This window comes from Coffea arabica, chromosome 3c, assembly GCF_036785885.1.
Source record: "Coffea arabica cultivar ET-39 chromosome 3c, Coffea Arabica ET-39 HiFi, whole genome shotgun sequence".
NCBI lineage: Eukaryota > Viridiplantae > Streptophyta > Magnoliopsida > Gentianales > Rubiaceae > Coffea > Coffea arabica.
In genome coordinates this window covers 14,429,146-14,454,296 of record NC_092314.1, presented here as the reverse complement: position 1 = coordinate 14,454,296, position 25,151 = coordinate 14,429,146, and the positions used below count along the sequence as shown (strand labels likewise).

At 37.8% G+C, this 25,151-nt stretch overlaps 1 protein-coding gene across 8 annotated transcripts; it reads left to right on the top strand.

The window, feature by feature from the left end:
- Positions 1-4,596: 4,596 nt before the first annotated feature.
- LOC113734731 (norfluorocurarine oxidase) lies at positions 4,597-12,341 on the top strand. 8 transcript variants are annotated; one of them, XM_072082330.1, is made up of 12 exons: positions 4,597-5,094; positions 5,273-5,354; positions 5,615-5,782; positions 5,882-5,963; positions 7,344-7,467; positions 7,575-7,764; positions 8,158-8,265; positions 8,389-8,468; positions 9,105-9,266; positions 9,641-10,313; positions 10,504-10,858; positions 11,548-12,341. In XM_072082330.1, exons 10-12 carry the CDS (start codon positions 9,928-9,930, stop codon positions 12,154-12,156), a joined length of 1,350 nt encoding a protein of 449 aa, XP_071938431.1. In that variant the 5' UTR covers positions 4,597-5,094; positions 5,273-5,354; positions 5,615-5,782; positions 5,882-5,963; positions 7,344-7,467; positions 7,575-7,764; positions 8,158-8,265; positions 8,389-8,468; positions 9,105-9,266; positions 9,641-9,927; the 3' UTR covers positions 12,157-12,341. The 8 variants fall into 8 exon arrangements, with proteins under 8 accessions (XP_071938431.1, XP_071938434.1, XP_071938433.1 ...); XM_072082333.1 differs by lacking the exon at positions 4,597-5,094 and having other exon boundaries at positions 5,101-5,354; positions 10,504-10,574; positions 10,671-10,858; XM_072082332.1 differs by lacking the exon at positions 4,597-5,094 and having other exon boundaries at positions 5,101-5,354; positions 10,504-10,574; positions 10,659-10,858.
- The last annotated feature ends 12,810 nt before the right edge of the window (positions 12,342-25,151 follow it).

Sequence of the window (25,151 nt, the reverse complement as noted above, 5' to 3'; positions counted from 1 at the left end):
CCACATCACTTGTTTACCTTTTCTACCATCATCTTCTTATATCACTCCCACTTCCGCCACCGCCACCGCGCGCCACCACAACCATATGACCCTTTTCGCACTTCTCAATCTCCACCTCTTCCCTTTTCCCTCTTTTCTCCTCTTCTTTCCCCAACTTTATGGGTCTTGTAAATAAATATATTTCTTTCTACCTCTATTTTTAAAAAATCATGGAAATGTGTTATGTAAAATTTCAAGATTTGTTGTAACTAAACAACAAAACGCAACAAGGCCTGACGTAAAGATGGACGGCAGAGGTAAGGCGGTGTCACCAGCAGCACATCCAGTAGTCCAAGCTCTCTTCTTCTTGCGAGGGACCTAGAAAAGCCAAGGCGAAGGTGGTTTCCCTACCATCACCCGTTTTCAATAATACTTTGAAGAAATGATTGTTTCTCACCACCACACCAAATCTTGATAGCTTATTCCCAAAGGACTTGAAAATTAAAAGATTCCGGACAGCCTTAGCAAACCCATGATAGCACATGTGGTTGATATAGATACTGAAATTACTACTTTACTAGTCTATAATCACATCCGAAAGCCTCACTCAAGAAGCTCTAATGTAATCATCTCCAAATTATTGAACCTAATGGCTAGCATTACTTGTAAAAAAAAGATTTGTTTTAACTTTGTTGATTCTTGAGGCTTACATGGCTGATTTTGGAGTTATTGATGCTGTGTATTTCATCTGGCTCATTTTGCGAAAAATTCAATGAGTTTTTGTGTTGTTTTGACAAAAATAAATGAAAAGAAATCACAGCTATTTTTGGCCAATTTGACCACTTTTTGTACTATTTGTGCGTAAAATAATGCCAGAATCAAAATTTATGCAAAAAACCAAGTGAGGAGTAAAAATTTGAGACAAATTGTGAACAAAAGATGATGGTCTGCGGTGATGCTGTTGCCAGATGCACCATGGCAGCTCACGTGAGCTTGGTAAGAAAATGGAAGGAAGATGATAGAAAACGGAAAAAGAAAGAAAGAATAGAGAAAATGGAGTTTTATCAAAACTATGCCATTTTAACTAGTTTGGCATGTGGTGAATAATGAAGAGAAATGGTGTATTAGGAAAGAAACGGACTATTAATTGAGTGTCAAATTTGTCCTTAAAAAACTAATCACGTGATGGGCTAGTTACATATTCCGACAAAATTTTGACCGGAAAGGTAACAATGGACCAAAAGTGAACATTTTTCAATTGTTAGGAACTAAAATCGATCATTTTGATTCAGAGGGACTGAAATTTCACATTAGTCATATGTAAGGGACTATTGGTCTTGTTAATCTTTTTGTCAATAATTAATTTGTATCTTCCATTTGTTAATGATTAATTGATGATATCTACTATTAATTGATGTCTTATTCAATCAATTAATCAATCAGATCAATCAATTAGTCAGAAAATATTATTTCAGTTATGAATTTTGGCAAGATTTTCTTGATGGAAGGAAATCATAGGGATTTTTGTGTTTGCCAGTAAAGGTCCCTCGTCTAGCCTATAAAATGCCTGTGGTATTCCATCAATTGTACATTTTTTGGTAAGGCATAGGCTAGAAGATCCATACTCTAAATTCTTCTTCTACTTTTCTCTTCTTCTAAATTCTCCTTCTTGTCCACATAGACAAGAACAAGGCAAGAAGATAAAGGAGTTGTAAGGATTAATCTCTGTTTAACAACAATGGCTGGAGGTAAGTCATTTAAATTTCTACTACTTAGTACAATTTAGTTGTAATTATTTGGCTTACATGTGGTATCAAAGCCACCCTCTGACCATGTTGTTTAACATATAATTTCATGGTCTATTGGCAATATGAGAAGAGCTACATAGATTCAATTAATATTAAATGAATCAAATTCAATTTGTCATGGGGTCTATGTATCCATTATCTCAATGATTGAGAATTAATGGCTAATTCCATATTTATGTATCATCCTTGTGATGATTTATTTGGTCATGCAAGTATGTATCATACATTTATCGTTAGTATGATATTTGATCTTCATTTGGTTATGCTTGTATATGACAACATAACTAATTATATTCTTGCATAAATTATGGTTAGTATACTTATACCTTTTGACTTTGCATCATGTATGCTAAAATATTATAAATTAAAATATTAAAATGGTCACTCACATTGTCTTAGAGATGCAAAATTAGCTATAAATAAATTAAAATATATACAAACTATTAGGTAAAATGGACACTTGTCACCATCACTATCTAAAATTACAGGTTGAAGCACCAAACAAAAAATGTAAAGGAAGAAGCAAATAGAGAGCAATTAAGGTTGTCCAAAAGTGAAAACTGCAGCTTGACTGGAACTTGGACAATATCCTAGTAGGAATGCCGAGCTTATGCAAGGTGCTTCAATTGTTGCAAATCTATACTATATATAAAAGTGTTTTGAATGATTTATCGATGGGTTTTTTTGACTTTTTTGATTTATCTAATATGCCTTTAAGACAATTTGCCTACATATACCCTTAATTTCCTGTTGAAATACTAATACTATCCACTTGGGAGCAGCATGCTATGTTCCTAACTATGTTAGACTCTGAGGGTAGTAGTAGTCATTTTGTAAATATATGTGACTCAATTGCTGTAAATAATAACAAATCAGCCTTCTAAGAAGAAAATAAGATATTTTGTAATGGAAATGACTCGTGCTATTTTGGTCTATATGCATACGAAAAGCATATCAAATGAATAACACAAGAAATAATTAAGTATACGTGGAATTACAAAAGATACAAATTGAAAGCTCTAATAAAAATGAGCAGAAAAGTCAAATTAATTATTTTGTGATTAACTTTGTGTACATGCCGTCAGTGACGGAGCCTGGATTTTTTTTTTGGGGGGGCCAAAATTTTTCCTAATAAAATTATCTTAATATATTATGTTCAAAATAATTTTCTTCTATTTAAATATATGACATCTAAAAATATCAAATATTAAATTTAATTATAAAGGTATGTCTATTCATAAATATACGGTACAGTTATAACAAAAATTAACAAAAAAGATAACCTTTGATTAAATATCTTATAACATCACAAACCATCCAATTTGCATATTATGAGAAGATGCTCTCCAATATGTCACCTATGCAATATATATATATATATAACCTTGTAATATAAATGTAACTATTTTCAATTAAAAAAAAGATAAAAGTTATGTTAGCATACTTTGAAATTTCAACATCTTTTCTTAGAAGTAAATTGAGCTCTACGCTCTTTCATTGAACTAAATTCATCTATGATTGAATCACTGCTAAATTTTTCAGCAACTTCCTTTTCTATATACACAGTTAGACAATCATTCAAGAAAAATCTTTCCTCTTCATTCTGCTCTACGTACAGGGTTATCAATTATGGCATAGCTTTTAGTATAATTGTATTTGACTGCCAGTGGACAGAGTTGTCGAACAACTATGACCAAGGAAGGAGCTAGGCAATAGCTATTGTCATTTCATAGTTATGAAAAAGAAAAATAGCATTCTATCTTTTATATCACAATTAGAACTGAGCACTCATTCTCATACAACAAAAAACATCCTCATGAATGCGAGCACTCATTCTTTTTAGTTAGAAAACATTTTTAATCTTAAACTCACTTTCAATCTGTTTTTGTAAAACCTGACTCGGTAACGAGAAGATTCTGACAGCCTCCAGTCCATGTACGGTACACCCAAATTATAACAAAAAGAAATTCTGAGAGTCCTGGCCATCTAGATGAATTGGACTTGCAATTCTTAATTCAATGTTCAACCGTCTGGAGTTGCTTACTTTTCTTCTTTCTTTCTGGTGATCCATGTTTCTCTGCCGAACACCCAAAAAAAAAAAAGCAAAAAAAAAAAAAAATTGTAATAAGTTTCAATTGAATTCCCAGATTGTGATTTCACCCATAACTCAAATAATAATAAGAAAAAAGTTAGCCAGAAAGTTATGCAGCAATTCAAGCCAAATCAATTTAAGTCACGAGGAGCAAGATAAAATGGTATGAAAAGGACTATCGAACTCTTAAATAAACCACATGATCTACCCAAAAATTTTCCTTTCTACGAAACCTTTCTCATATACAAAGAATTAAGCTCCTCTCCATTAACTGTAAAGGATTTTAATATATATACAAAAATAAAAATTAAATTGATTAAATTTTACCATTAGATCAAACTTTAAAACTTTTATCGTTATTTTGACCTATTTTGTGCTGTCCAAATATTTTGTTCAAATTTAATAACAAAAATGTTCATAGATAAGTTTGATTTTTAATTGCGTTGATCCACTTGTGAAAATAAAACTATTCGCATGAACATATTGCTTTGTAAAAATTTATTTGTCAACCTAAAGTAGACTAAGTGCTTAGGAAAGTTTCCCAAGGGTGTGTCGTTTGCTGATGTGTCGCTTTGTGATGGGTGGAAAAGTTGTAGTCCTGCACGTGCTCAATGCCTGCTCAACGTAGATGGGTTGTGTTTTGCTTGCCTGATGGAACTGACAAACAGAGTCATAGTGGTGACTATAATAATACTCACCTTCCTCATGCTGTCCCATTTTTTTTTTTTGGTCAAAAAACAGCGGAGTAGTTGTTTTTTGGTAGTCGGTTGTTGGCTGGCTTTGGCAGAGAGCTTCTTCTTTCTTCACCTTCCCATCGGAGCTCTATTTCTGTACTGTACCGTACAATTCCTCTGATGAGAGATTGTGACTTTTCTTTGCTTCCTCTTTCTCTTTCTTCCTTGCCATTTGACTTTCATGTGGTTGTGTATTTGTCGTACAATTTTTGCACAGGCTATTTTCTCCTTGTGGCTGCTCCTGAACCGGTGAAGCGGTCATTTGCTAATGCAGTCGTTGGGCTCCTAGCCCCGTTGATATTACCATTTTAACACTTCGCTTCTCTTTTTTACGGTTGCCCTTTTATTGAATTTTTTTGTTTTGCTATTTTCTGGAGGTTGTATTGGTAATGTGGTGTTGGAGAAGGTGGGCGAAGTGACTTTGTGCTCAGCAGCCGTACATTTCGCCCACTGTTTCTTTCTGTTCTATCCCGAGGATCAGGTGCTTGTGATAATGATCCCTGCTTTGTTTCGGTTCTTTTCTTAAAAAAAAAAAAACCTCTTCCTGCTTCTTCTCTTCTTTCTTCCAAAGCCTCTTCAGCCTTCTGGTTCTTTTCCCCCCTATTATTTACGAGTTTTGTTGTCTAATTTTTTTCTTTTATGATGTTGTAATGTTGCAGGTACAGATTTTGAAAATTTCCTCCACCACCCTCATGGGATTTTCTAAGTTCTGTTTTCTCTTTTGAAGGTCGTCTCTATATGGTAAGTTTCTAAAAAATGGGTTATTTCCTCGCCCAATAAGCTCAACCTTTTCTTCTTCCCAATTTGCTCGTTGCATTTTTTTTCCTTTAATTTAAATATAAAATTGGAATGTTACTGTCCCTTTTGCTCATTTGGGGTTCATTTTAGATGAGCAACGCTGAGCTTTTGACATTTTGTCGAAATTCTATATACCAGAAGTTTTTCCTTTCTGCTTTTGGCTTTTCACTCATCTTTAAGTGAGTAGAGTTGCTTTTTTACAGGATTAGAGGCTTTAGAGGCAAGGCTAGCTGAGATGTGTATTTGAGGGGGCAACGACAATAGAAACTAAAGGAGTTTACTTTTTTGGGTCAAGGTGAAGACCCTCTTGATCTCAAGAAATGTTTTATTGATCGTAATAATCATCAAGCCAGAGAAGACTCTGCTATTAGGTATTTCGAATTATTTTTTTAAAAATTTCTGACGAAGTTGTGGATTTGGACTATTTTGTGATAATTGTGGTTGATTTTATAAGTGGCATTTTTCATCAGGCAAAGGTGAGTTGGTGGCTGAAAGATTTGGGATTGGTGTTACAGCTGAAGCTCAGAGCATTTTTTATGCTCTGTCCAAAACGTAAGTTTTGGTGTTTGTCATTTCTTTATTGCTGTTTCTTGATCTTCTATTACTGGTTTGACTTTCTCAATATGAGTTTTCAGTATATTTTATGAAGTTTTTTCTTTCCTCTTGTACTAGTTGAAAATATTGGTTCTTTGCAGTCTTGACTTGTTATTTCAATTTTGTGATAAATACGTTCTGGTAATGCTAGTGTTGTTATGACATCCAATTGTTGGCAAAAAAACAGATTTTTGCATGAACTAAATGGCATGTTATTTCAAGAATTAATTCTGGTTATACAACTCCAAGGGTCTATCGTCATAAAGAAATCTTTACTAATCAAAATAATTGTTTCCAGTGAAAGATCATAGATGTTGACTAGATAGTATGGCTTCCATTTAAAGGTACTATCAGGTTTGAGATTGTTAATTTCATAAAGTTCATTGGGCTATTCGAATAGCTTAGCCTTGAGGGTCAGATGCATAAAAGAACTCCATTTTAGAAGTTGTGTTAGATGCAGAATTAGAGAGCAAAACTGCTGAAAAATCTTATTCCTGTGCAGAATCTCCTTTTTAATTCTTCGAATGCCATTGTGCACCATATGAATGTTGTACGCAAAACAAATCCATCCATGTTGTCTAAATTCATGAGAAGACTAATATATTTCTTCTTGCCAACACCACCAAGGGAGACGTCTTCAAGGAAACATGTCAATCCTTCTAAATGGCAGTCCTCTGCTTTCAACTTTGGTATTTAGTTTTCATTTCTTCATATAGGAATCTGGTTAGAATCATCTGATTAACCGAGCCTGAAATTGTTTAATGTCTATGGCCTTCATCAGAAATTTCTCAGGAGAACAGAAGAATAAGCCCCCTGAGCTTCTTAAAAATGCAGTTAACTGACTCATGGACATGAGTGCAAGCAGTTGGTTCTGGTACTTTAGTGAAACTCCACAGCATTTCTGGCATCCTGAATCCATTATATGCATAGCATGCTGACATTTTTGGGCAAAGCTAATAGAGGTGCTACACGGTGGTGATTCCCCCACCCCCCTCCCAAAAACAAAAAAGAAAAAGAATGCTTCTCCAAATTTCTCTCTCTCTCCCTCTCTCGTGCGCGCGCGCACACATACACACACATATCCTGATTAGACCATCACATTTGAATATTTAATACATTCAGCTACCTTATGTCATCCAGAAAAGAACTATCTGGATGACCATTTGTATGTTATCGTTTAAGAAGAGTTGTTTTAGTGATTGTTACGGTGTTATTTACTGTTAGTGGCTACTTTTCATTTAGTATTTGTTCGACCTTTAAATTTATCTTATGCATAACCCCAAATAAAGATGAAACAAAGGATTATGATTCATATTACTAATTTCATCATGTATACAGGCTTCCAGTGCACTGGGACAAGACTACTATAATTGTGATGAATGAAGTGTGCGGTAGTAGCCCATATCTTCCTGAATCCGTCCTTGGAGGAACTCCAACTGCTAATGAGCGAGTGCAGAAAGTGGTGAGACTGTCAACTGGGATGCTTCTAAAAGTTGAACTCTGTTAAGTGAAATGCATAGTGTCATCTCACCTCATTACTGACTTTTTGATCTTCTGTGTTTTTGCTAGCTTGAGTTTGAGAGGAAGAGATTACAAACTCACTATGCTGGTCAATGACTATGTTACTCTGTCATGCATTGAGGGTGAATTGGTGCCATCGTGTTCGGATTACTAAGGGAATGGCTTCTCAACTCTCTGAGCATCAAGTTCTTTTTGGATTGTTACCAAGTTTTGATGGAGAAGTTTCCCTCATGAAGTTGTAAGATGTTAGAAGTTTAGGCATTTAAGGAATTTTGTTTTCAATAAACCCTGAGATTTGCTTTCTTTATCACCACATTACTTCCCAATGCGTTTACTGCTGCATGTTGTTAATTTGATAGAGGGCATGGGTTATATGCATCCAGACAGAATTACACCAAGATAAGCTCATGAGTTGATGCCTATTAGATTGTAAAATGCAGTTTCTCATTCTGTTCTGGGATGATCAATGTATAGCAGGAAAGCTAGAGACAAAAATGTGTTGACTTCCCAGTGTTGGAGCTCTAGTTTTTACATGTATCTGTGTTGCCTGCACAATGTTGCCAAGAGTTTTTATGCTGTATAGAATTTTGGGAGCTACTTTTTTAAGTTTTTATTTTGTGAAATAACTTAGGCGAGGCATGCTCAAGGAATCCATAATGTGGAAGGGGATAAGAACTATAAAGCATATATGTCTCGAGAATATTTCGACGCACACCTTACTCCACTTGGCTGGCAACAGGTGGGAAATAGCTGACTTCCTGTGATGCACAGTTGAATCTCTTACCTCTATTTTGTTTTTCAATCTAGAACAAAGTCCTTAATGGTAACTATAGGGTATGACAATCTTTAGCTCCTGTATCAGGTTGATAATTTGTGCAAGCATGTACATACAAGTGGGCTTTTGAACAGGATTGAATTAGTTGTCACATCTCCATTGCTAAGGTACCAATTCTCTTAACTTTTCGTGTATTAACTACCATAAGCTATCATTTTTGGAAAGATTGACTCCTCAAACTCTTCTATTCTGGCATTTTTGCAGTCAATGTTGGATTTGCTTATCCAATTGCTTAAACATACATATTTTCATTTCTTGAACTAGTAAACTGAATTTCTTGTATGAAGAAAGAAACTCCAGCAGAATTAGGCTGCAGCTAGCCTCAAAACCTGATAGTACCTCTAAATTATAGATCAATGACTGTCTTTTTGGTGCGCTTGGGGTGGCGGTGTACTTGGGCGCAGGGGATTAGTCGAGCCGTCTTCAGGTCTTGACCCGGACACCCGTGTTGACAAAAAAAAAAAATGACTGTCTCTTTGGTCCTTTCTTTTTTTGAGCATTAAGTTGTGATCTGTCAATGCCATTCCCATATGGTTGAGCACACATTTTCAAGTTCAATGGGATGGCGTTTTATAGGGTAATTGCTGTCAATACCTTCTGTCCCCTGATGCAAGGAGACTAAAGTTAACTGTTATGCATTCAACTGAATAGTTGCTCCACAAGCTCTAACCTGATATGAAAAGGCATGCTTTGGCACCTTGACTGTATGCTTTTGGTTATGATGATTTATTCTTACACTACAGGACTATGCAAACTATTGTTGGGGTATTTGGTGGTGATGGCATACAGACAGGACGGATATCCTGCCACTCATGTTGGCAAATGCAGGAAATAGTCGGCATGCTGCAATTTCAAGTGTTAATTGTCCTCCTATCGTTGCATTAGAACTTTGTCAAGAGCATATGGTAGGTCCTTTGAAGGTTATGTGTGCACTTTTGATTTTAAACGTGAACATTCTTGTGGCTGTGGATAGCATTCTGATTTTCTTGGTTTCAAGTCGGGTAGAAAGGAACCTTTGATTTAATTACTAAGCTCAAATGCTTTATCTAGTTCAAGGGAATTATTTGGAACTCTTGAATATTTCTTTTAGAACTCAAAAATTATGACTACTTCCACTTAAATCCAGTGAATTTTCCATTTTCCTTTTTTTTCTTGTTTATGAAAGACTAGAGGATATCTGGTAGAGGTGAATATATTACTCAAGATTCAGATTTTATTTGCATAATTTCTACATTCATATTGAAGCCTGAATCTTTTTCATCTAATAATCTGGTTGCAGGGTAATATCTGAATTTGAATAATTGGGCATTTATGGTCAAGATTGAAAATTACACCGCGCATCGCGCGGTGTTATCCTCCTAGTATAGATATAAATATATAGAAGATTCAAATATCACTGCTAAAAAAATGAACCACCCGAGGACCGTCAACGGTCGTACTCGTACAACGGTGCCCTAAATGATGTATTGACTTAATCATCCCCTCTGGTCCTGATTTATTGGATTTTCTATGGTAAAAGAGCTTGAAAAACTAGTATAAAAGCAGAACACCATCACAGCCAAATGCATGCTCATATACCACATGGCTTTGATCAATCTTGATCTTTCATTTTTCCCAATTTTTTCCTTGCTCGTATTCCTTCTATCCCTTCTCAAATGGTTCTCTGCTGCTTCTAAACCCCAGAAAAAGTTACCACCATCTCCACCAAAGCTCCCAATTATTGGCAATCTTCACCAGCTTGGCCAGTTTCCACATCGCTCCCTCCAATCACTTTCAAGAAAATATGGTCCACTCATGCTGCTTGAACTGGGAAGCAAGCCAATGCTGGTTGTCTCTTCCTCTAATGCAGCTTGCCAGATCTTGAAAACCCATGATTTATCCTTTGCAAGCAGGCCTAAATCGGGCATCCCAGATAAACTCTTTTACGGAAGCAACAGCTTTTGCACCATATGGTGAGTATTGGAGACAACTAAAAAGCATTTCTATGCTTCATCTTTTGAGTAACAAAAGGATTCAGTCTTTTCAACATGTCAGAGAAGAAGAGACGTCACTCATGATCGAGAAGATCAGCCGAATGTGTTCTTCCTCAGCTGTAAACTTAAGTGAAATGTTTTTAGTTCTGACAAATGATATAATCTGCAGGGTTGCCTTGGGGAGGAAGTATAGCGAGGAAGAAAATGGGCGGAAAAGTATAGAGAATTTGAAGGTGTTTGGTGAGTTACTGGGTATTTTTGATGTAGGAAACTATATTCCTTCGCTTGCATGGGTTAATCGCTTCAATGGTTTGGATTCTAAAGTGAAGAAAACAGTTAAACAGATTGACGGATTTCTTGAGGGTGTGATAGAAGAGCACATGAATAAGAGGAAAGGAAAGGCTGAAAGTCACTCTACTAGTGAGGCAAGATGCCAAGACTTTGTAGATATCTTGATTGAGATTAATGAGGAAAAGACTATGGGCTTTGCTCTTGAACGAGATGCTATGAAAGCTATCATCCTGGTAAATTTCTCTCTCCATCTCTTTGTATTGGTAGTAAATCTTTGGGATTGAGGCAAGTATGGTAGATTTTGGTGTAGTTGCATACGGTCATTTTATTCTTACTTTTTAAATTTGGTACACACTTATATCTCACTAAATTGGCATACGCAAGTGATATTTATATAAGTTATATTAGTATAAATCAAATTACGTAGGAAATCAATAGTTGTACAACATATAAATCACAATCGAACTTGTGTCAAATTCTAAATCTTTTACCTGTTTTAACCACTCAAACATATAAATATTTAAGTGTGTTGAGTTAAGCCTTATGAAGCCCGGATTGATGAAGACAAATTGATACCCCTTGTCATAAGACTCATAACCTTCAAGAGTTTTAAAGGTTGTAAATGGAGTAATAATTGGGTTTTGTCAATCGAAGGTTTGACAAATTTAAACTCAATCCATTTAAATATTCATATATACGTTAGAATTATAAAAGCTCACAAACCTTAGGCTCTTTATTGGACTATGAGCCAGCCCAAGCTAGCTTACATTTATTGATTTTTAAAATCATTTCATTGATAATGTTTGATTACTACATGGTTTTGAATAAAGTTGGATTGGTACATAATAGAAATAAAGGCTTATTGCCATTGTATAATCCATACATGTTCTAATGCAACACTTTCTTTGATTCCATTATTTAGGATGTCTTTAGTGCTGGATCTGATACAACACATTCAGTTATGGATTGGGGAATGTCGGAACTTCTAAAGAACCCCAAAGTCTTGCATAAATTGCAGGCTGAGGTAAGAGATGTGACTCAAGGAAAACCAGAAATAACTCGAGCTGATATGGAGAAAATGCAGTACTTAAAAGCAGTGATTAAAGAAACTATGCGACTTCATACTCCAGTTCCATTACTGGGTCCTAAAGAATCGAATCAAGACGTCAAAGTAATGGGGTATGACGTACCAAAGAACACGCAGGTACTTGTGAATGCTTGGGCAATTGCAAGAGATCCGTTGTTGTGGGAGAACCCGGAGGAATTTCGACCTGAGAGGTTTTTGAGTTCGGGTGTAGATTTTCATGGTTTGAACTTTGAGTTAATTCCGTTTGGTGCTGGACGAAGAGTTTGCCCGGGTATCAACTTCGCCATGTCAGTAACTGAACTTGCATTGGCAAAACTGGTCAACACATTTAACTTTACATCACCTGATGGAATCAATCCAAACGAGTTGGACATGACCGAATCATTTGGTATCACAGTCCACAGAAAATTTCCTCTGCATGCCATTGCCACACCATATCTTTGATTATGATGTAACTATAGTGATGGGTTATTGTATACTATGCCCTGAGGATACCGAATAAGGGGTGGGTTTGGCGTTATCTTGTTTGCAAGATGTAACTATAGTTAATAATGCTAGTTAAGTTATATACAATTTACTGACAATCTTGGAATTGCGTAGTGGCTTAGTCCCTCTTTTTGGTGTGATTATCATGGGTTCAGCCATATATTTACCGTTATTATATAGTGATATAAATTTACCATTCTTATAGTAATGCATTGATCCAAGTTACCATTGCCGTCGGCCTAGTGATTACGGGATGGCTCTTTAAATTCTCTTCGCTATCAGATTTAAGACTTAAATTTTGTGCGTAACAATTGAGATTGAAAGGGCATGGGAAGGATTAAGAAGGTATTTAAAAAAAAATGTTAATCCAAGTTAAAGCCGCTGCTGGTTCTATTGCGACATCATTAGATGGAGCCAAGAACGTTGCGATGGTTGTTCAAGCTTTTGTGTTTGTTACCACTCGATGTTTAGGAATTATGAACAAATCATTACTGATTGCCCGTACCATTTACGAAAAAGATGGATACCTAGCTGGGGGATATACATTGGCAAGAATTATTATTGGCAAGAATTACAGTTCAATGAGCTTCAGGATAATACGTACATTTAATAGGAGACCACAAATGACAATTAATGCATCAAGCAAAGGGTCAACACCAACCCACTGTTTTCTTCCTTGAAGAGCTAAAGTCCAGGTCTTGTGCCTTGATGAAGCATAGTTATGAGATTAAGATCATATTGTTCTCGCATTCCCAGTCTAAGAACAGCTGAACTTTGGTTAGCTGACCTTCAAAGTAGCCTGAGTCCCAATCCTTCACAAATCAGATCCAAAATCCTCAAGAGAAACTTCCGTGCTTCAAAAAAGGTTGTATGAATTGTGGTGCTAATCATTGTAAGGGAATTCCTGACTTCATTCTTATTTAAATAAGTTAGGTCATCCGTAGAGGCTTTACCGATATCTGGTAGGCTTTTCAGGCAAAGATTGAATATGATCCTCCACATGATGGCAACTGTGTGTGACGTTATCACTCCAGTAGTGAAAATCTTCTTTGTGATAATTTAGAATGCTTGAGAAGATTCTGCAGATTTGGCTGATGTCGCTGTCGTTGGAGTAAAAGCCTGGCAGCCTAAAGAATTCCTGGATAACATTCATTGTCTCCTCCATTAAGCCTTTAGAAACTCTATGATTAATGACCTGAACTAACAGCATTTACTTATGAGTAGCAAGATTTTTTTTTTTTCCATAAACCGCCAATCATATCTGGCGGGCGGGCTTGGTTACCCTATTTATTAACTCAAATCAAAGTCATATAAAGTTGGGAGAGACTACAAGAGACCCTCTCTTAGAGACTAGCTGAGGGATGCCTCCTAAAATACCTAAAGCAATCAATACCCAGGCGGTCAACATTACACAGTCCTCGCACAACCCTAGGCAAGGAATGAAAAGACAAGAAAAGAGAAAACTTGCGTATGGCACTACCAAAGGTAGCCAAAGAATCTGCCACCGCATTTCCCTCCCGGTAGATATAGCGGTATGTGAACCCTGTTCCAAAGACCTGACCAATACGATGGAATATCGGAGCCACTGATGCCGGCGCACCACCAATCCCTTTGATGGCGTCAATCACAATCTTGGAGTCGCCCTCAACCAAACCTGTTGTTATAACAGATGCAGCGGAACAGAAGAACAAACAAGAATAGAAAAGAACAACTTGGGGGAAATCAGATTTTATTAGGGTTGTGATCGGAATAGTTTACAGACTAAAATAAGGTGTATATATATACAACCAAACAGACTGAACCCAAAAATAAGCCCAAAACAAGACCCAAAATAAAACAGATGTAATAGCTCAGCGGAGGTCGAAGATCTAATTCAAGGCATCTCAACAATCTCCACCTTGACTTGAATCTTCCCCGAAAAGATGTAACAGACGCACTAATGAAGTGCCAGAAGTACTCAGAGAATTATCTCTAAGTACCATCAGAATGCCCATAAGGGCCATCAGAAACTTAGGACATTTAGCAAATCCAAACAATGTTTGAATTTGCAATAAGGGACCGGCTTGGTGAACATATCAGCAGGATTGTCAGCAGTGCCAATTTTCTTCACCTTGATCCTTGTCTCAGATCTCAAGAAGTGATATCGGACATCAATGTGTTTAGTCCTCTCATGATGAACTTGATCTTTGGCTAGACATATTGCACTGAGACTATCACAATATATATTAGCCTGATCTTGATGTAGGCCAAGATCTCCAACCAGCCCCTTTAACCAAATTCCCTCTTTAGCAGGCTCCGTTAGTGCCATATACTCTGCCTCAGTAGTGGACAGAGTCACTGTAGGTTATAGAGTTGCTTTCCAACTAACTACAGAATGCCCAAGAGTGAAAACATAACCAGTCATCGATCTCCTACTATCAACATCTCCAGCATAATCAGAATATGAATAGCCTGTAACCAAACACTCTGTATCACCTCCATAGATGAGACCAACATCAGATGTACCCCTCAAGTACCGAAAAATTCGCTTCACGGCCAGCCAGTGCTCCTTCCCAGGATTAGCCATAAATCTGCTAACAACACTGACTGCATGTGCCAGATCAGGTCTAGTGCAGACCATGGCATACATCAAACTACCCACTGCACTAGAATAGGGAACCTTAGCCATATACTCCATCTCAGCTTCTGACTGTGGTGCAAACTGATAGTTGAGCATTCGCTGCACTCGGAGTATTCAAGGGTTTTGCTGTAGACATGCCAAATCTGGATAGTACCTTCTCAATATAACTCTTCTGTGATAAGAAAAGCTTTTTCTGACTTCTATCCCTGAAAATCTCCATTCCCAAAATTTTCTGTGCTGCACCCAAGTCTTTCATCTCAAACTCTGCACTGAGAAGACTTTTCAACTTCTGTATATCAGCTTTGTTCCTTGCAGCTATGAGCATATCATCTACATACATAATCAAATAGATCATCGAACCATCTTCAAGTTTGTTGTGATATACACAACAATCATACTGACTTCTGTTGTAGCCTAACTCAATCATGTAGCCGTCAAATCTTTTGTACCACTGCCTTGGGGACTGCTTTAATCCATACAAAGATTTCTTCAACTTGCATACATAATCTTCTTTTCCCGGAACATGGAATCCATCTGGCTGAGTCATATAAATCTATTCATCTAACTCTCTATGTAGGAAAGTTGTCTTCACGTCTAGCTGCTCAAGTTCTAAGTCCTGATGTGCAACCATTGCTAGTAGCACCCTGATGGAAGTGTGTCTGACCACTGGTGAGAAAATCTCATTGTAGTCTACTCCTTCTCTTTGAGTGAATCCTCTTGCAACAACACGTACTTTATACTTGATGCCCTCAGCTGGAGAAATTCCTTCCTTCCTTTTAAAGACCCATTTGCAAGTCACAACCTTTCTCTCTGCTGGCCGTTTGACCAATTCCCAAGTGCCGTTCTTGTGTAACGACTCCATTTCATCACCCATTGCAGCAAGCCATTGAGCTGACTCACTGCTTGAAATAGCTTCTCTATAGGTAGAGGGCTCGGGAGAATCCACCTCCTCAGCAACCTGAAATGCATAACCTACAAAATCCCGATACCTGCTGGGAGCTTGTACTCCCACTCTCCTTGCACGATCATAAGCAATACCATGCTGCTGAGTTTCTGACGCAGTATGGGATATAGGTGCCAACCTTTCTGCTGATGTAGGTTCTGGAGACTCTACTTCTGCAGGAAATTCAATTTCACAGGATAGCTGTTGATGATCACGAAATTGCTACTGTGATTCAAAACCATTTTGAATGATTTGTAGCTCCACCTGTTTATCAACACATGCACTTTCTTTAACAACAGCCTTCACAGGGGGGTTAAGTATAGAGTTTTCATCAAAAATTACACTTCTACTAAGTATAACTTTCCTTTCTGAGGGTGACCAGATTCTATACCCTTTAACCCCATCTCCATATCCCAGAAACACTCCCTTTTTAGCCCTTGATTCTAGTTTGCCCTCACTGACATGATAATATGCAGTACAACCAAAAGCCTTCAAATTTGAGTAAGTAGGGGACATACCAGACCACACTTCATAAGGTATCTTGCAGTCTATACCTGTATGAGGTGCACGATTGATCAAGAAACAGGCCGTGCTCACTGCTTCCGCCCAGAACCTTCTTGGCAAACCAGCATTGAAGAGCATACACCGTGCTCTCTCTAGAAGTGTCTGATTCATGCGTTCTGCTACACCATTTTGTTGTGGTGTGTGTCGAACTGTGTGATGCCATGCAATTCCTTCATCTTTGCAGAACTCATCGAACTCCTTTGAACAGAATTCCAGACCATTATCAGTTCTCAGCCTTTTGATCTTCTTTCCAGTTTGATTCTCCACTAAGGCCTTCCACTGCTTGAAATTCTTGAAAGCTTCACCTTTTTCCTTCATAACGATTACCCAAGTCATCCTTGAATAATCATCAATCATGGATAAAAAATACCGACAGCCTCCCAAGGACTCAACTCGTGAAGGACCCCAACAGTCAGAATGGATGTAATCCGGTGTGCCTTTTGTCCTGTGAATTGACTTCCTAAACTTTCTGCGATGTAATTTACCGAAAGTACAATGTTCACAGAATCCAAGATCAGTGACCTTGTGGCCTTCTAGAAGATCACGTTTAGACAGAATCTGCATCCCTCTTTCGCTCATATGACCAAGCCTAATGTGCCACAGCTTGGTCATATCAGACATGCGATCTTCAGAAGATGCAACAACAGTAGCAGCAGAACCTGTTAGCGTAGAACCTTGTAAGATGTACAGGGTGCCATGCTTAACTCCTTTGAGAACCACTAATGAACCTTTACTGATGCACAACTCTCCACTTCCTCCGCTGAACCTGAAACCCTTACTGTCAAGAGTACTAAGTGATATCAGATTCTTCATCATTTTGGGGACGTGCCTGACTTCGTTCAGTGTGGCAATTTTTTCAGTATGTGTCCTGATCTTAATCGAACCGATTCCAACAGCCTTGCAGACAGCGCTATTAGCCATCACGACATTTCCGCCATCTATCTGCTCATATGTTGTAAACCATTCCCTATTTGGACATATGTGATAGGACGCCCCAGAATCAAGAACCCACACATCAGAGTGATGTGTTGGTTCGTTTGCAATTAGGGCCAAGTCTTCTTCTGAATTTTTCGCTTCCTTTTCTGCAACTGAAGCTGAAGCGTGTTGTTTTTCCTGCTGTTTCTTCTTTTTGGGACAATCAAATTTCCAATGACCCTTTTCCTTGCAATAGTTACAGACATCATCCGGCTTGGGACCTTTAGAGAACTGCTTCTTGTTTCCGGACTTCTTTTTTCCCAATTTTCCTTTACCACTGCTGACAACTAATCCAGTAGCCTGATTATCTGTAACATTACCAGCCGCCTTATGGCGCAATTCTCTACTATGCAGTGCTGATCTTACTTCTTCTAAAGTCACTGTATCTTTACCACCAATAAAAGACTGAGCAAAATTCTCATACGATAACGGTAGAGACACTAACAGAATCAATGCGGCATCCTATCCTCAATTTTAACATCAATATTACGCAATTCAAGAAGAATTGTATTTAATTGATCTAAATGTTTTCGAAGAGGAGTACCTTCCTGCAGACGCAGACCGAACAGATGTTGCTTTAGGAGCAACTTGTTGGTTAAAGACTTCGTCATATAGAGACTTTCAAGTTTAACCCACAAACCCGCAGCAGTTTCTTCACCGGCGACCTCAGTGATGACATCATCTGCCAGACACAGCATGATTGTCGAGTGAGCCTTTTCCTCCAGACTCATCAACTCTTCATCAACGGAATCCGATTTCTTCTTCGTCAGCGGACTCCACAAACCCTGTTGCTTTGACAGAGCCCGCATCTTGATCTGCCATAAATTGAAACTATTTCTCCCGGTGAACTTGTCGATCTTGATGTTCAAAGCAGACATGTTGTTGCGTGATCCAAGCCCTAGGACAAACCTAGAGCTCTGATACCAGTTTGTTATAACAGATGTAGCGGAACAGAAGAACAAACAAGAATAGACAAGAACAACTTGGGGGAAATCAGATTTTATTAAGGTTGTGATCGGAATAATTTACAGACTAAAATAAGGTGTATATATATACAACTAAACAGACTAGACCCAAAAATAGGCCCAAAACAAGACCCAAAATAAAACAGATGTAACAGCTCAGCGGGGGTCGAAGATCTAATTCAAGGCATCTCAACACCTGTAGTTATACCCATCAACAGACACAATTCAAGCCCTCTGCCCAATGCCCTAGCCTTAGCCTGCAAAGACGTCATGTTTGTGTAGCTCTCCGAAAAAGCAAAAACTAGTTAGCCGTGTAAGTCTCTCAATATCCCTCCTCCCTTAGCCTGCTGAGGAGCTGTAAATGAGATATCAAAATTAAGTTTATAACCTCCTTCTGGGGGGTGAACCCAGTGAATATAGCACGCTTGTACAGACATCTCAACCCGCCCAAGCTGTTGAACAATCCACTGCCAGCTTGTCTCTAGAAAACCTCGTTGTAGGAATGGAAACTTCAAGACAACAACTCTTTCAAGTCACCCAAAATCCTATTGGAAAGGATATCGATCGACAGAATCTATCCGTCATTTACAAACCCATACCTTGCACACCACAAATGCCATAAAATTACTGGGGGCACAATCCGTGTGAGCCACTGCAGTATCCAATTCGGTGAGGAAAATACCTACCAGCACATACACCGATCGCGCACCAGCCTACCATGTGAAGAGACGTCAAATGGCACTTCAAATCGCCTCCAAATGACTGAAGAGGTATGCCCAAGGGAAAGAACGTGTTGCAACGTCTCTGAGCTAGACTCTCTGTAACAATAACAGCGGGACGACTCTTGAACATTGAACTTGACCAGCACATCTGATATCGGTAGCGTGTAGTGCAAGACACGCCACACCAAACAAGAAAACTTCAACGGTAGGCCATCGACCCAGACCTGCTTGAAAACCCATGACGTTCCAGGGTCCGGATCCACAAGTATCGCAGCAGAGCTGATGGTAAATCTCCCAGAGTATGTAGCAGCCCAAACCAGCGCATCTTTGGAGCCCTCTTGCCAGCAGAAAATCTGAGAGTCAATTCTTCTCAACAAATCCTTCGGAAGCACCGTGACGGGATTTTTATATCAATGCAAGTTTAATTCCGATTTTATACCCGTTGGACCGCAAGTATACAGGTCGCAATTGTAGTACAAGATGTGTATCGGGTCGATCCCACGAGTAGCAATTTAAACAATTACTAAGCCCTTGTTTTATCTATTATTTAGACTTACAATTAATTTGAGCAGAGAAAGTATAATGCTGTAGTCTACAAATCTGATACACAAATCTAGTTTAACAAATGCCGAATGCAAATAGAGAAAATTCACTTAAGGAAGATTCTAGGGATGTAGATTCCACTTATGGCATAAACAACACAAATGAATGGATTTACTTCTTGCTATTATTCTTGTTTAACCAGAGATTCATTTCCTAAGTTTCCAAATCTCATTTTCATGATGAAATGGCCTAAGGCAATATAGATTTCCCTATTTTCATGGTGAAATACTACTACTACTTTGTTTTCTTTCATGAAATGCTAAATAATCCACCTAAGTGTATCTCTATTTTCATGAACATACAATTCAAGCTCTACTCATGTGTTTCCATTGTTATTACCAATTCTCATCGAACAATAACAACTATAACCAAGCTATTGGTGATCAATCAAGAACAAGTAATCACAGCTACACAAGTAGGCAAGTTAATTCAAGATATAATAAGTGTAAATCACATTCAATTCATATTATTTAGCCATAAGTTTCATCTATTCCCTAGATAAAGAAAATTAGCTACTCATGAATGATTTAACAATCAAACTCATAAGTTTATTAATGCAAAATATCATAAAGTACAAGTATAAGAAAGATAAAAGAAAGCTTAGCCAATTGAAGGTGAAGCTCTCAAATTCCTGCTATGCTCTTGTACAATACGATTACAAGTGAAAACTCCAAAAATTGCTTCTCCAAGAACTCCTAACTAGAGAGAAAACTAGTTACAAGAAGGAAAACTAGCTACGTATGGTGTGTCAGGCTTCTCCCCTGTGTTTCTGCATAAAAGGGTGGTAGAAAGTCTATTCTTCTCTTTCATAATTTCCTCACTCAAATTTTGTAAAAAGAAATCAAAGATATGATGTTTCTTTTTGTCTACACTCATTTGGTCTTCTCTTTGGTTGCAGAAGCATGTGCCACCGATTTCTGTCCCTCAAAATAGCTGGAAAAGTTGTGAAAAAGGTTTAAAAAAAAACGCTATGCCATTTGTTGAGGAGAGAGGCAGATCCGAGCCACTGATCCGAGGAGTGAAAATTGATCCGAGCTCGGATCTGTGGATCCGAGGACTCTCCATGATTGATCCGAGGTCGGATCGTCCTGACCTCGGATACATTTCGCCAGAAGTACAGACGAGGGCTCGAATCTTTCTTGTACACAAGGATCCGAGCTCGGATCCATGTTGAGCAATTTTTCATTTTTTCACTTCTTCCCCTTTTTCTACATTTTTGCTCCCAATTTCTTGTGTAGTTTGTCCTCTGGATGACCCTTACATTTCTTTCAGCTTGTGCATGAATTTCATACATCAATTACCTTCACAATTTCACAAAATTAACACATTAGTCCACTCATTTATCAATTTTTTGAACCCTTAAACAATTTTAAGCAATTATCACCAAAAGAGTTCAAATATGGCTTTAATCTTCTAAAAACATACCAAAAATTCATGCCAAATTTGTGCAAAATGTACGTTAAATATTCACTTATCAAATTCCCCCACACTTGAATCATTGCTTGTCCTCAAACAATTTTACACAAAACTTACTTCAATGATTCAATAGATAAAACAATATACGTACTTCTGTCAAATTTAATTCCTCAAAATCCTAGAAACCAATCATTATGCCATTTCTCAGATTACACTAAATATTCATAATCTTCAATTAAATAAAAATAATTATGCCTTAATTTCAACAAATTCAAATCAATTCTCTCATTCTATCCTAATTTCACAAATAAGTAAATCACATAGTCAATTTTATGGCCTTCCTCATCCCAAAACTTATCAATTTAGAGGGATTTATTCACATTTCATCTTATTTAAATAGTAAAAACGTCTTTTTATGTGAAAATCAACACTTTTAGGTGAAAATTCCCGGTTACTCAACATTTCACTTATTTAAATTGCTAAGCATACTCTTAATTCCAATACCTTTTTACGCGAATATCGACATTTGTAAATGCCAACCCCCGGTTACTCAGTATGTGAATCATTGGAGTAGAAAAGTAATAATATTATTCTCTTCTCTCTTTCTTTTTTTTTAACATATAATTTCTTTTTCCCTCTAAGTATAATTAAAGGAAGAATTTGGCATTATCTTTGACTATATCAATCACTTACTTATAAAATTAAGTAAAAATGATAAATATCATTATTCTTGCAAAATTCTAAGCATAATTTTTCTTATTTAACCAAATATATTTTCTAAAATGTAAAAATCCTAATTGCATAATAATTCATTCCAAGCCAAATAAGAATTAAACTTTTCTAAAATACACATAGCATTTTATCCAAAGGAAGAATTAGACACTTAAAATTTTAACATTTTAGCCATTTAATTGGAAGAATTGCAATGAAATATTGAAAAATATTTTAGAAAAATTTTGACAGAGTTTCCCCATAAAAATGGATGAAACTCCCTGCCAACATCCTCAATTTCACAAAAATTATCCTCATGACGATAAACATTTTAGCCATTTAATTGGAAGAATTGCAATGAAATATTGAAAAATATTTTAGAAAAATTTTGACAGAGTTTCCCCATAAAAATGGATGAAACTCCCTGCCAACATCCTCAATTTCACAAAAATTATCCTCATGACGATATCTCCAAATATAATTCCAACATTTTTAATCCATAAACAATTAAAATCATGTATTTCAAGACACAATCACCCATAAGATAAAGTAATCCCTCCCCCACACTTAAAATCTACAATGTTCTCATTGTAGAGGAAGGTAAAAAAAAACTGAAACTTCCCTCAAATAGGTGGTGATGCAATTTGAAGCCCTTAATCATCACGATCATCCAATTTCTGTCCAAAATGAGACAACAAAGGTACCAAACACCATAAGTAGCACAAGATGATTCAAATAAAAGAACAATAAAATTTACAAAGTTTGTCTTAACAAAAGAAAAATAAGGAAATAAAAGATCCAATCTGCTAAGGAGCGTCATGGCTGCTCGGAACGAGGGTCTACTGCCTCCTCGGCTCCATGAGGACCCTGTGAGGTACCAATATGGCCCTCCTCCTGATAAGGTGTCGGAGTAGGGGACTGTCGGATATGGAAATGATCCTCGATAGCACGAAGGCGGCGATCATGTCGGTCGAGGCGCTCAGTCATCATCCGCTCCGTCTGGTCAATGCGCTCGACGACTCGCGTCTCCATACAGCAAATAGCATTGAGAAGCTCTTGCCACTTGGAGCGCGGTTGAGGAGGTGGTCGCGGAACCGGAGGAGGAAGAGTCTGCTGTGCCTCCGTCTCTTGAGTTTCCACTTGTGGTTCAGTGTGTGAGGCGGAGGCTGAGTGGAAGTCGATGTTTCTCCTGTATTCCGGACCAAAGCAGCTCCAAAATCTGTAGAAATACCCAAGGTTTTGAGTATCGAAGCATTTACCTCCTCGGCCGACCTAGTTACCACTGCTCTCTCGGTTCCAAGAGGAACCTTGAGTTTCTCAAAAACGAAGGATAGCAGTCGAGGAAATCAGAAGCAAGTCTCGCCGGCCCTCATACGAGCTGTGGTCCGCATATAACTGATGATAATGCTAGGTAGAGGAATACCAGTCAACTGCCTACCCACTCCATGTATCATCTTATCCAGAAAATAGAGATCTCTATTTCGGATCTCCCATTTGCCACTCTTTTTCGGCACCACATTAAAGGCAAAAAGATAGAAGATCAGGTGGTACTGATTCTCGAAGGAGTAGGCATATACTGTGACTTTTTTCGAACTTCCTCGCTCATGGTACTGACCTTTAAGTCTTCCCACAGCCTCTCCCACTTGCCAAGGGTCTCGAGCCTTGAACTCCTTGGTCAATTTGACATCGTCGCCTTCATCTTTGAGTTTGACGAATTGTCTCAGTGTATCTCTATTGAGAGTCACTCTCCTACCTCGCACCCACGAGATGATAAGGTTGCCACTGTGGCTCTACTTGTTTTCTACATTAGCATAGAACTCCCGGACCAGGTTGGGGTAGTAGTGCTTGGGCAACTGAAGGATGTTCTCCCATCCAAGTCGCTTGAATGCTGTCGAAATGTGGTAATGCGCATCCACCTCCGGTGCCAAGTGTTTCTCAATGATGATTTCTTTGTCCAGGCCGGCTTCATACCACTGTTGGTTTTCAAGCGATGTGAATCATGTGGTATCGTAGTCCGGAGGTGGCTCGTCACGGCTAATAGATACGGTCTTCCTGCGAGAACGAGGTGGCGGTTCTGGCGAAGGAGATTGTTCCTCAGGTGACTCCTCATGCAAAGAGGGTGTGTGTTCCTCACTTGACGATGACGAAGGTGTAGGAGTCCTAGTCCTTCTTGTGCGAGCCATGATGCCTGTACACAAACAAGATAAATATGCATTAGAAACATTTTAAACTTGCTCTCAAATAATAAATAAGAATTTAAGAAAATTTCGGCAGAGTTTCCCCTTGAAAAAGGGCTAAACTCCCTGCCAAAATGTTCCCAAATTTAAACAAATAAACTTTCTAACAATTCTCAAATCCAATTCCCAAATCCAATTCCCACATTTAGAAAGAATATTATCAATAAAGAAATCATGGCATGCATAATAAGTCCAAACAATTGAAAATTATATCCATGTGAAAGAATGAACACTCAAACACCTGAGAATATCTCCAATCCAATTCATAACACTCAGCTTACATACACATGAGTTCCAATTCATTCAAACAAATGCAATTTATCTCAAGTAAAAGTGGTTCAATGTACTTAACTTAATTGTGAACAAACTCTTTTATCCAATGGACTTTTGCTCTAATGATAGCATGTCATTATAAATTAATATAACAGTGATTTATACTCCTCGGAACAAGTTCATATTTCCAATGAAAGCAAAATTCACAAGTCTAAATCACTAAAATGCTCAAGCCCAAAAATTGAGAAAAAATTTTAAAAAAATATCACCAAATCCACAGTTTTCTCAAAAATAAGCATGAAAATAGTTGTAACAATCTATTTAAGCACAATGTATCACAATTGTATCAAGAAATTCCAACAAATATGCATTTATCATAATATTCCCAAAAACTAGAAAAATGTAGAATAAGAAATTATAAAATGTCAAAGAAATTCGCAAATTATTACCTCAAATGTATGGGAAGATGATAGAGGATGATAATGATGAAGAATGAGGAAGAAACAAGTCCAATTTCACTCAGAAATCAAAGAATTTCCGTGCGGCCCAAAATCCCCTTCTAAAGATCAAAATCCACTTTTGATGATGTGTCGTGGTGAAATAGTTTAGGGTTTCTGATCATACAAGGGTACGTTGTGGAGGTGTTTATGATGAAAGATTGGAGATTTGATGGTCAAAATGGAAAATTGGAGGAAAGGGGTAGGGTTTTGGTGGGAAGAGGGAAGAAGAATTTTGAAAGTGCAGAAACGAAGTCTCGTTTCTGTTATATCCGCGAACCGATCCGAGGTCGGATCGTTTCTGGAAGGCCTCGGATCCTACCGGGCTCGGATCAGTCCCAACAGAAACACAGACGATCTCTCGGATCTATCAGGGTTGGAATGGATCCGTGCTCGGATCAATGGATCCGCAGTCGGATCTTTCTGG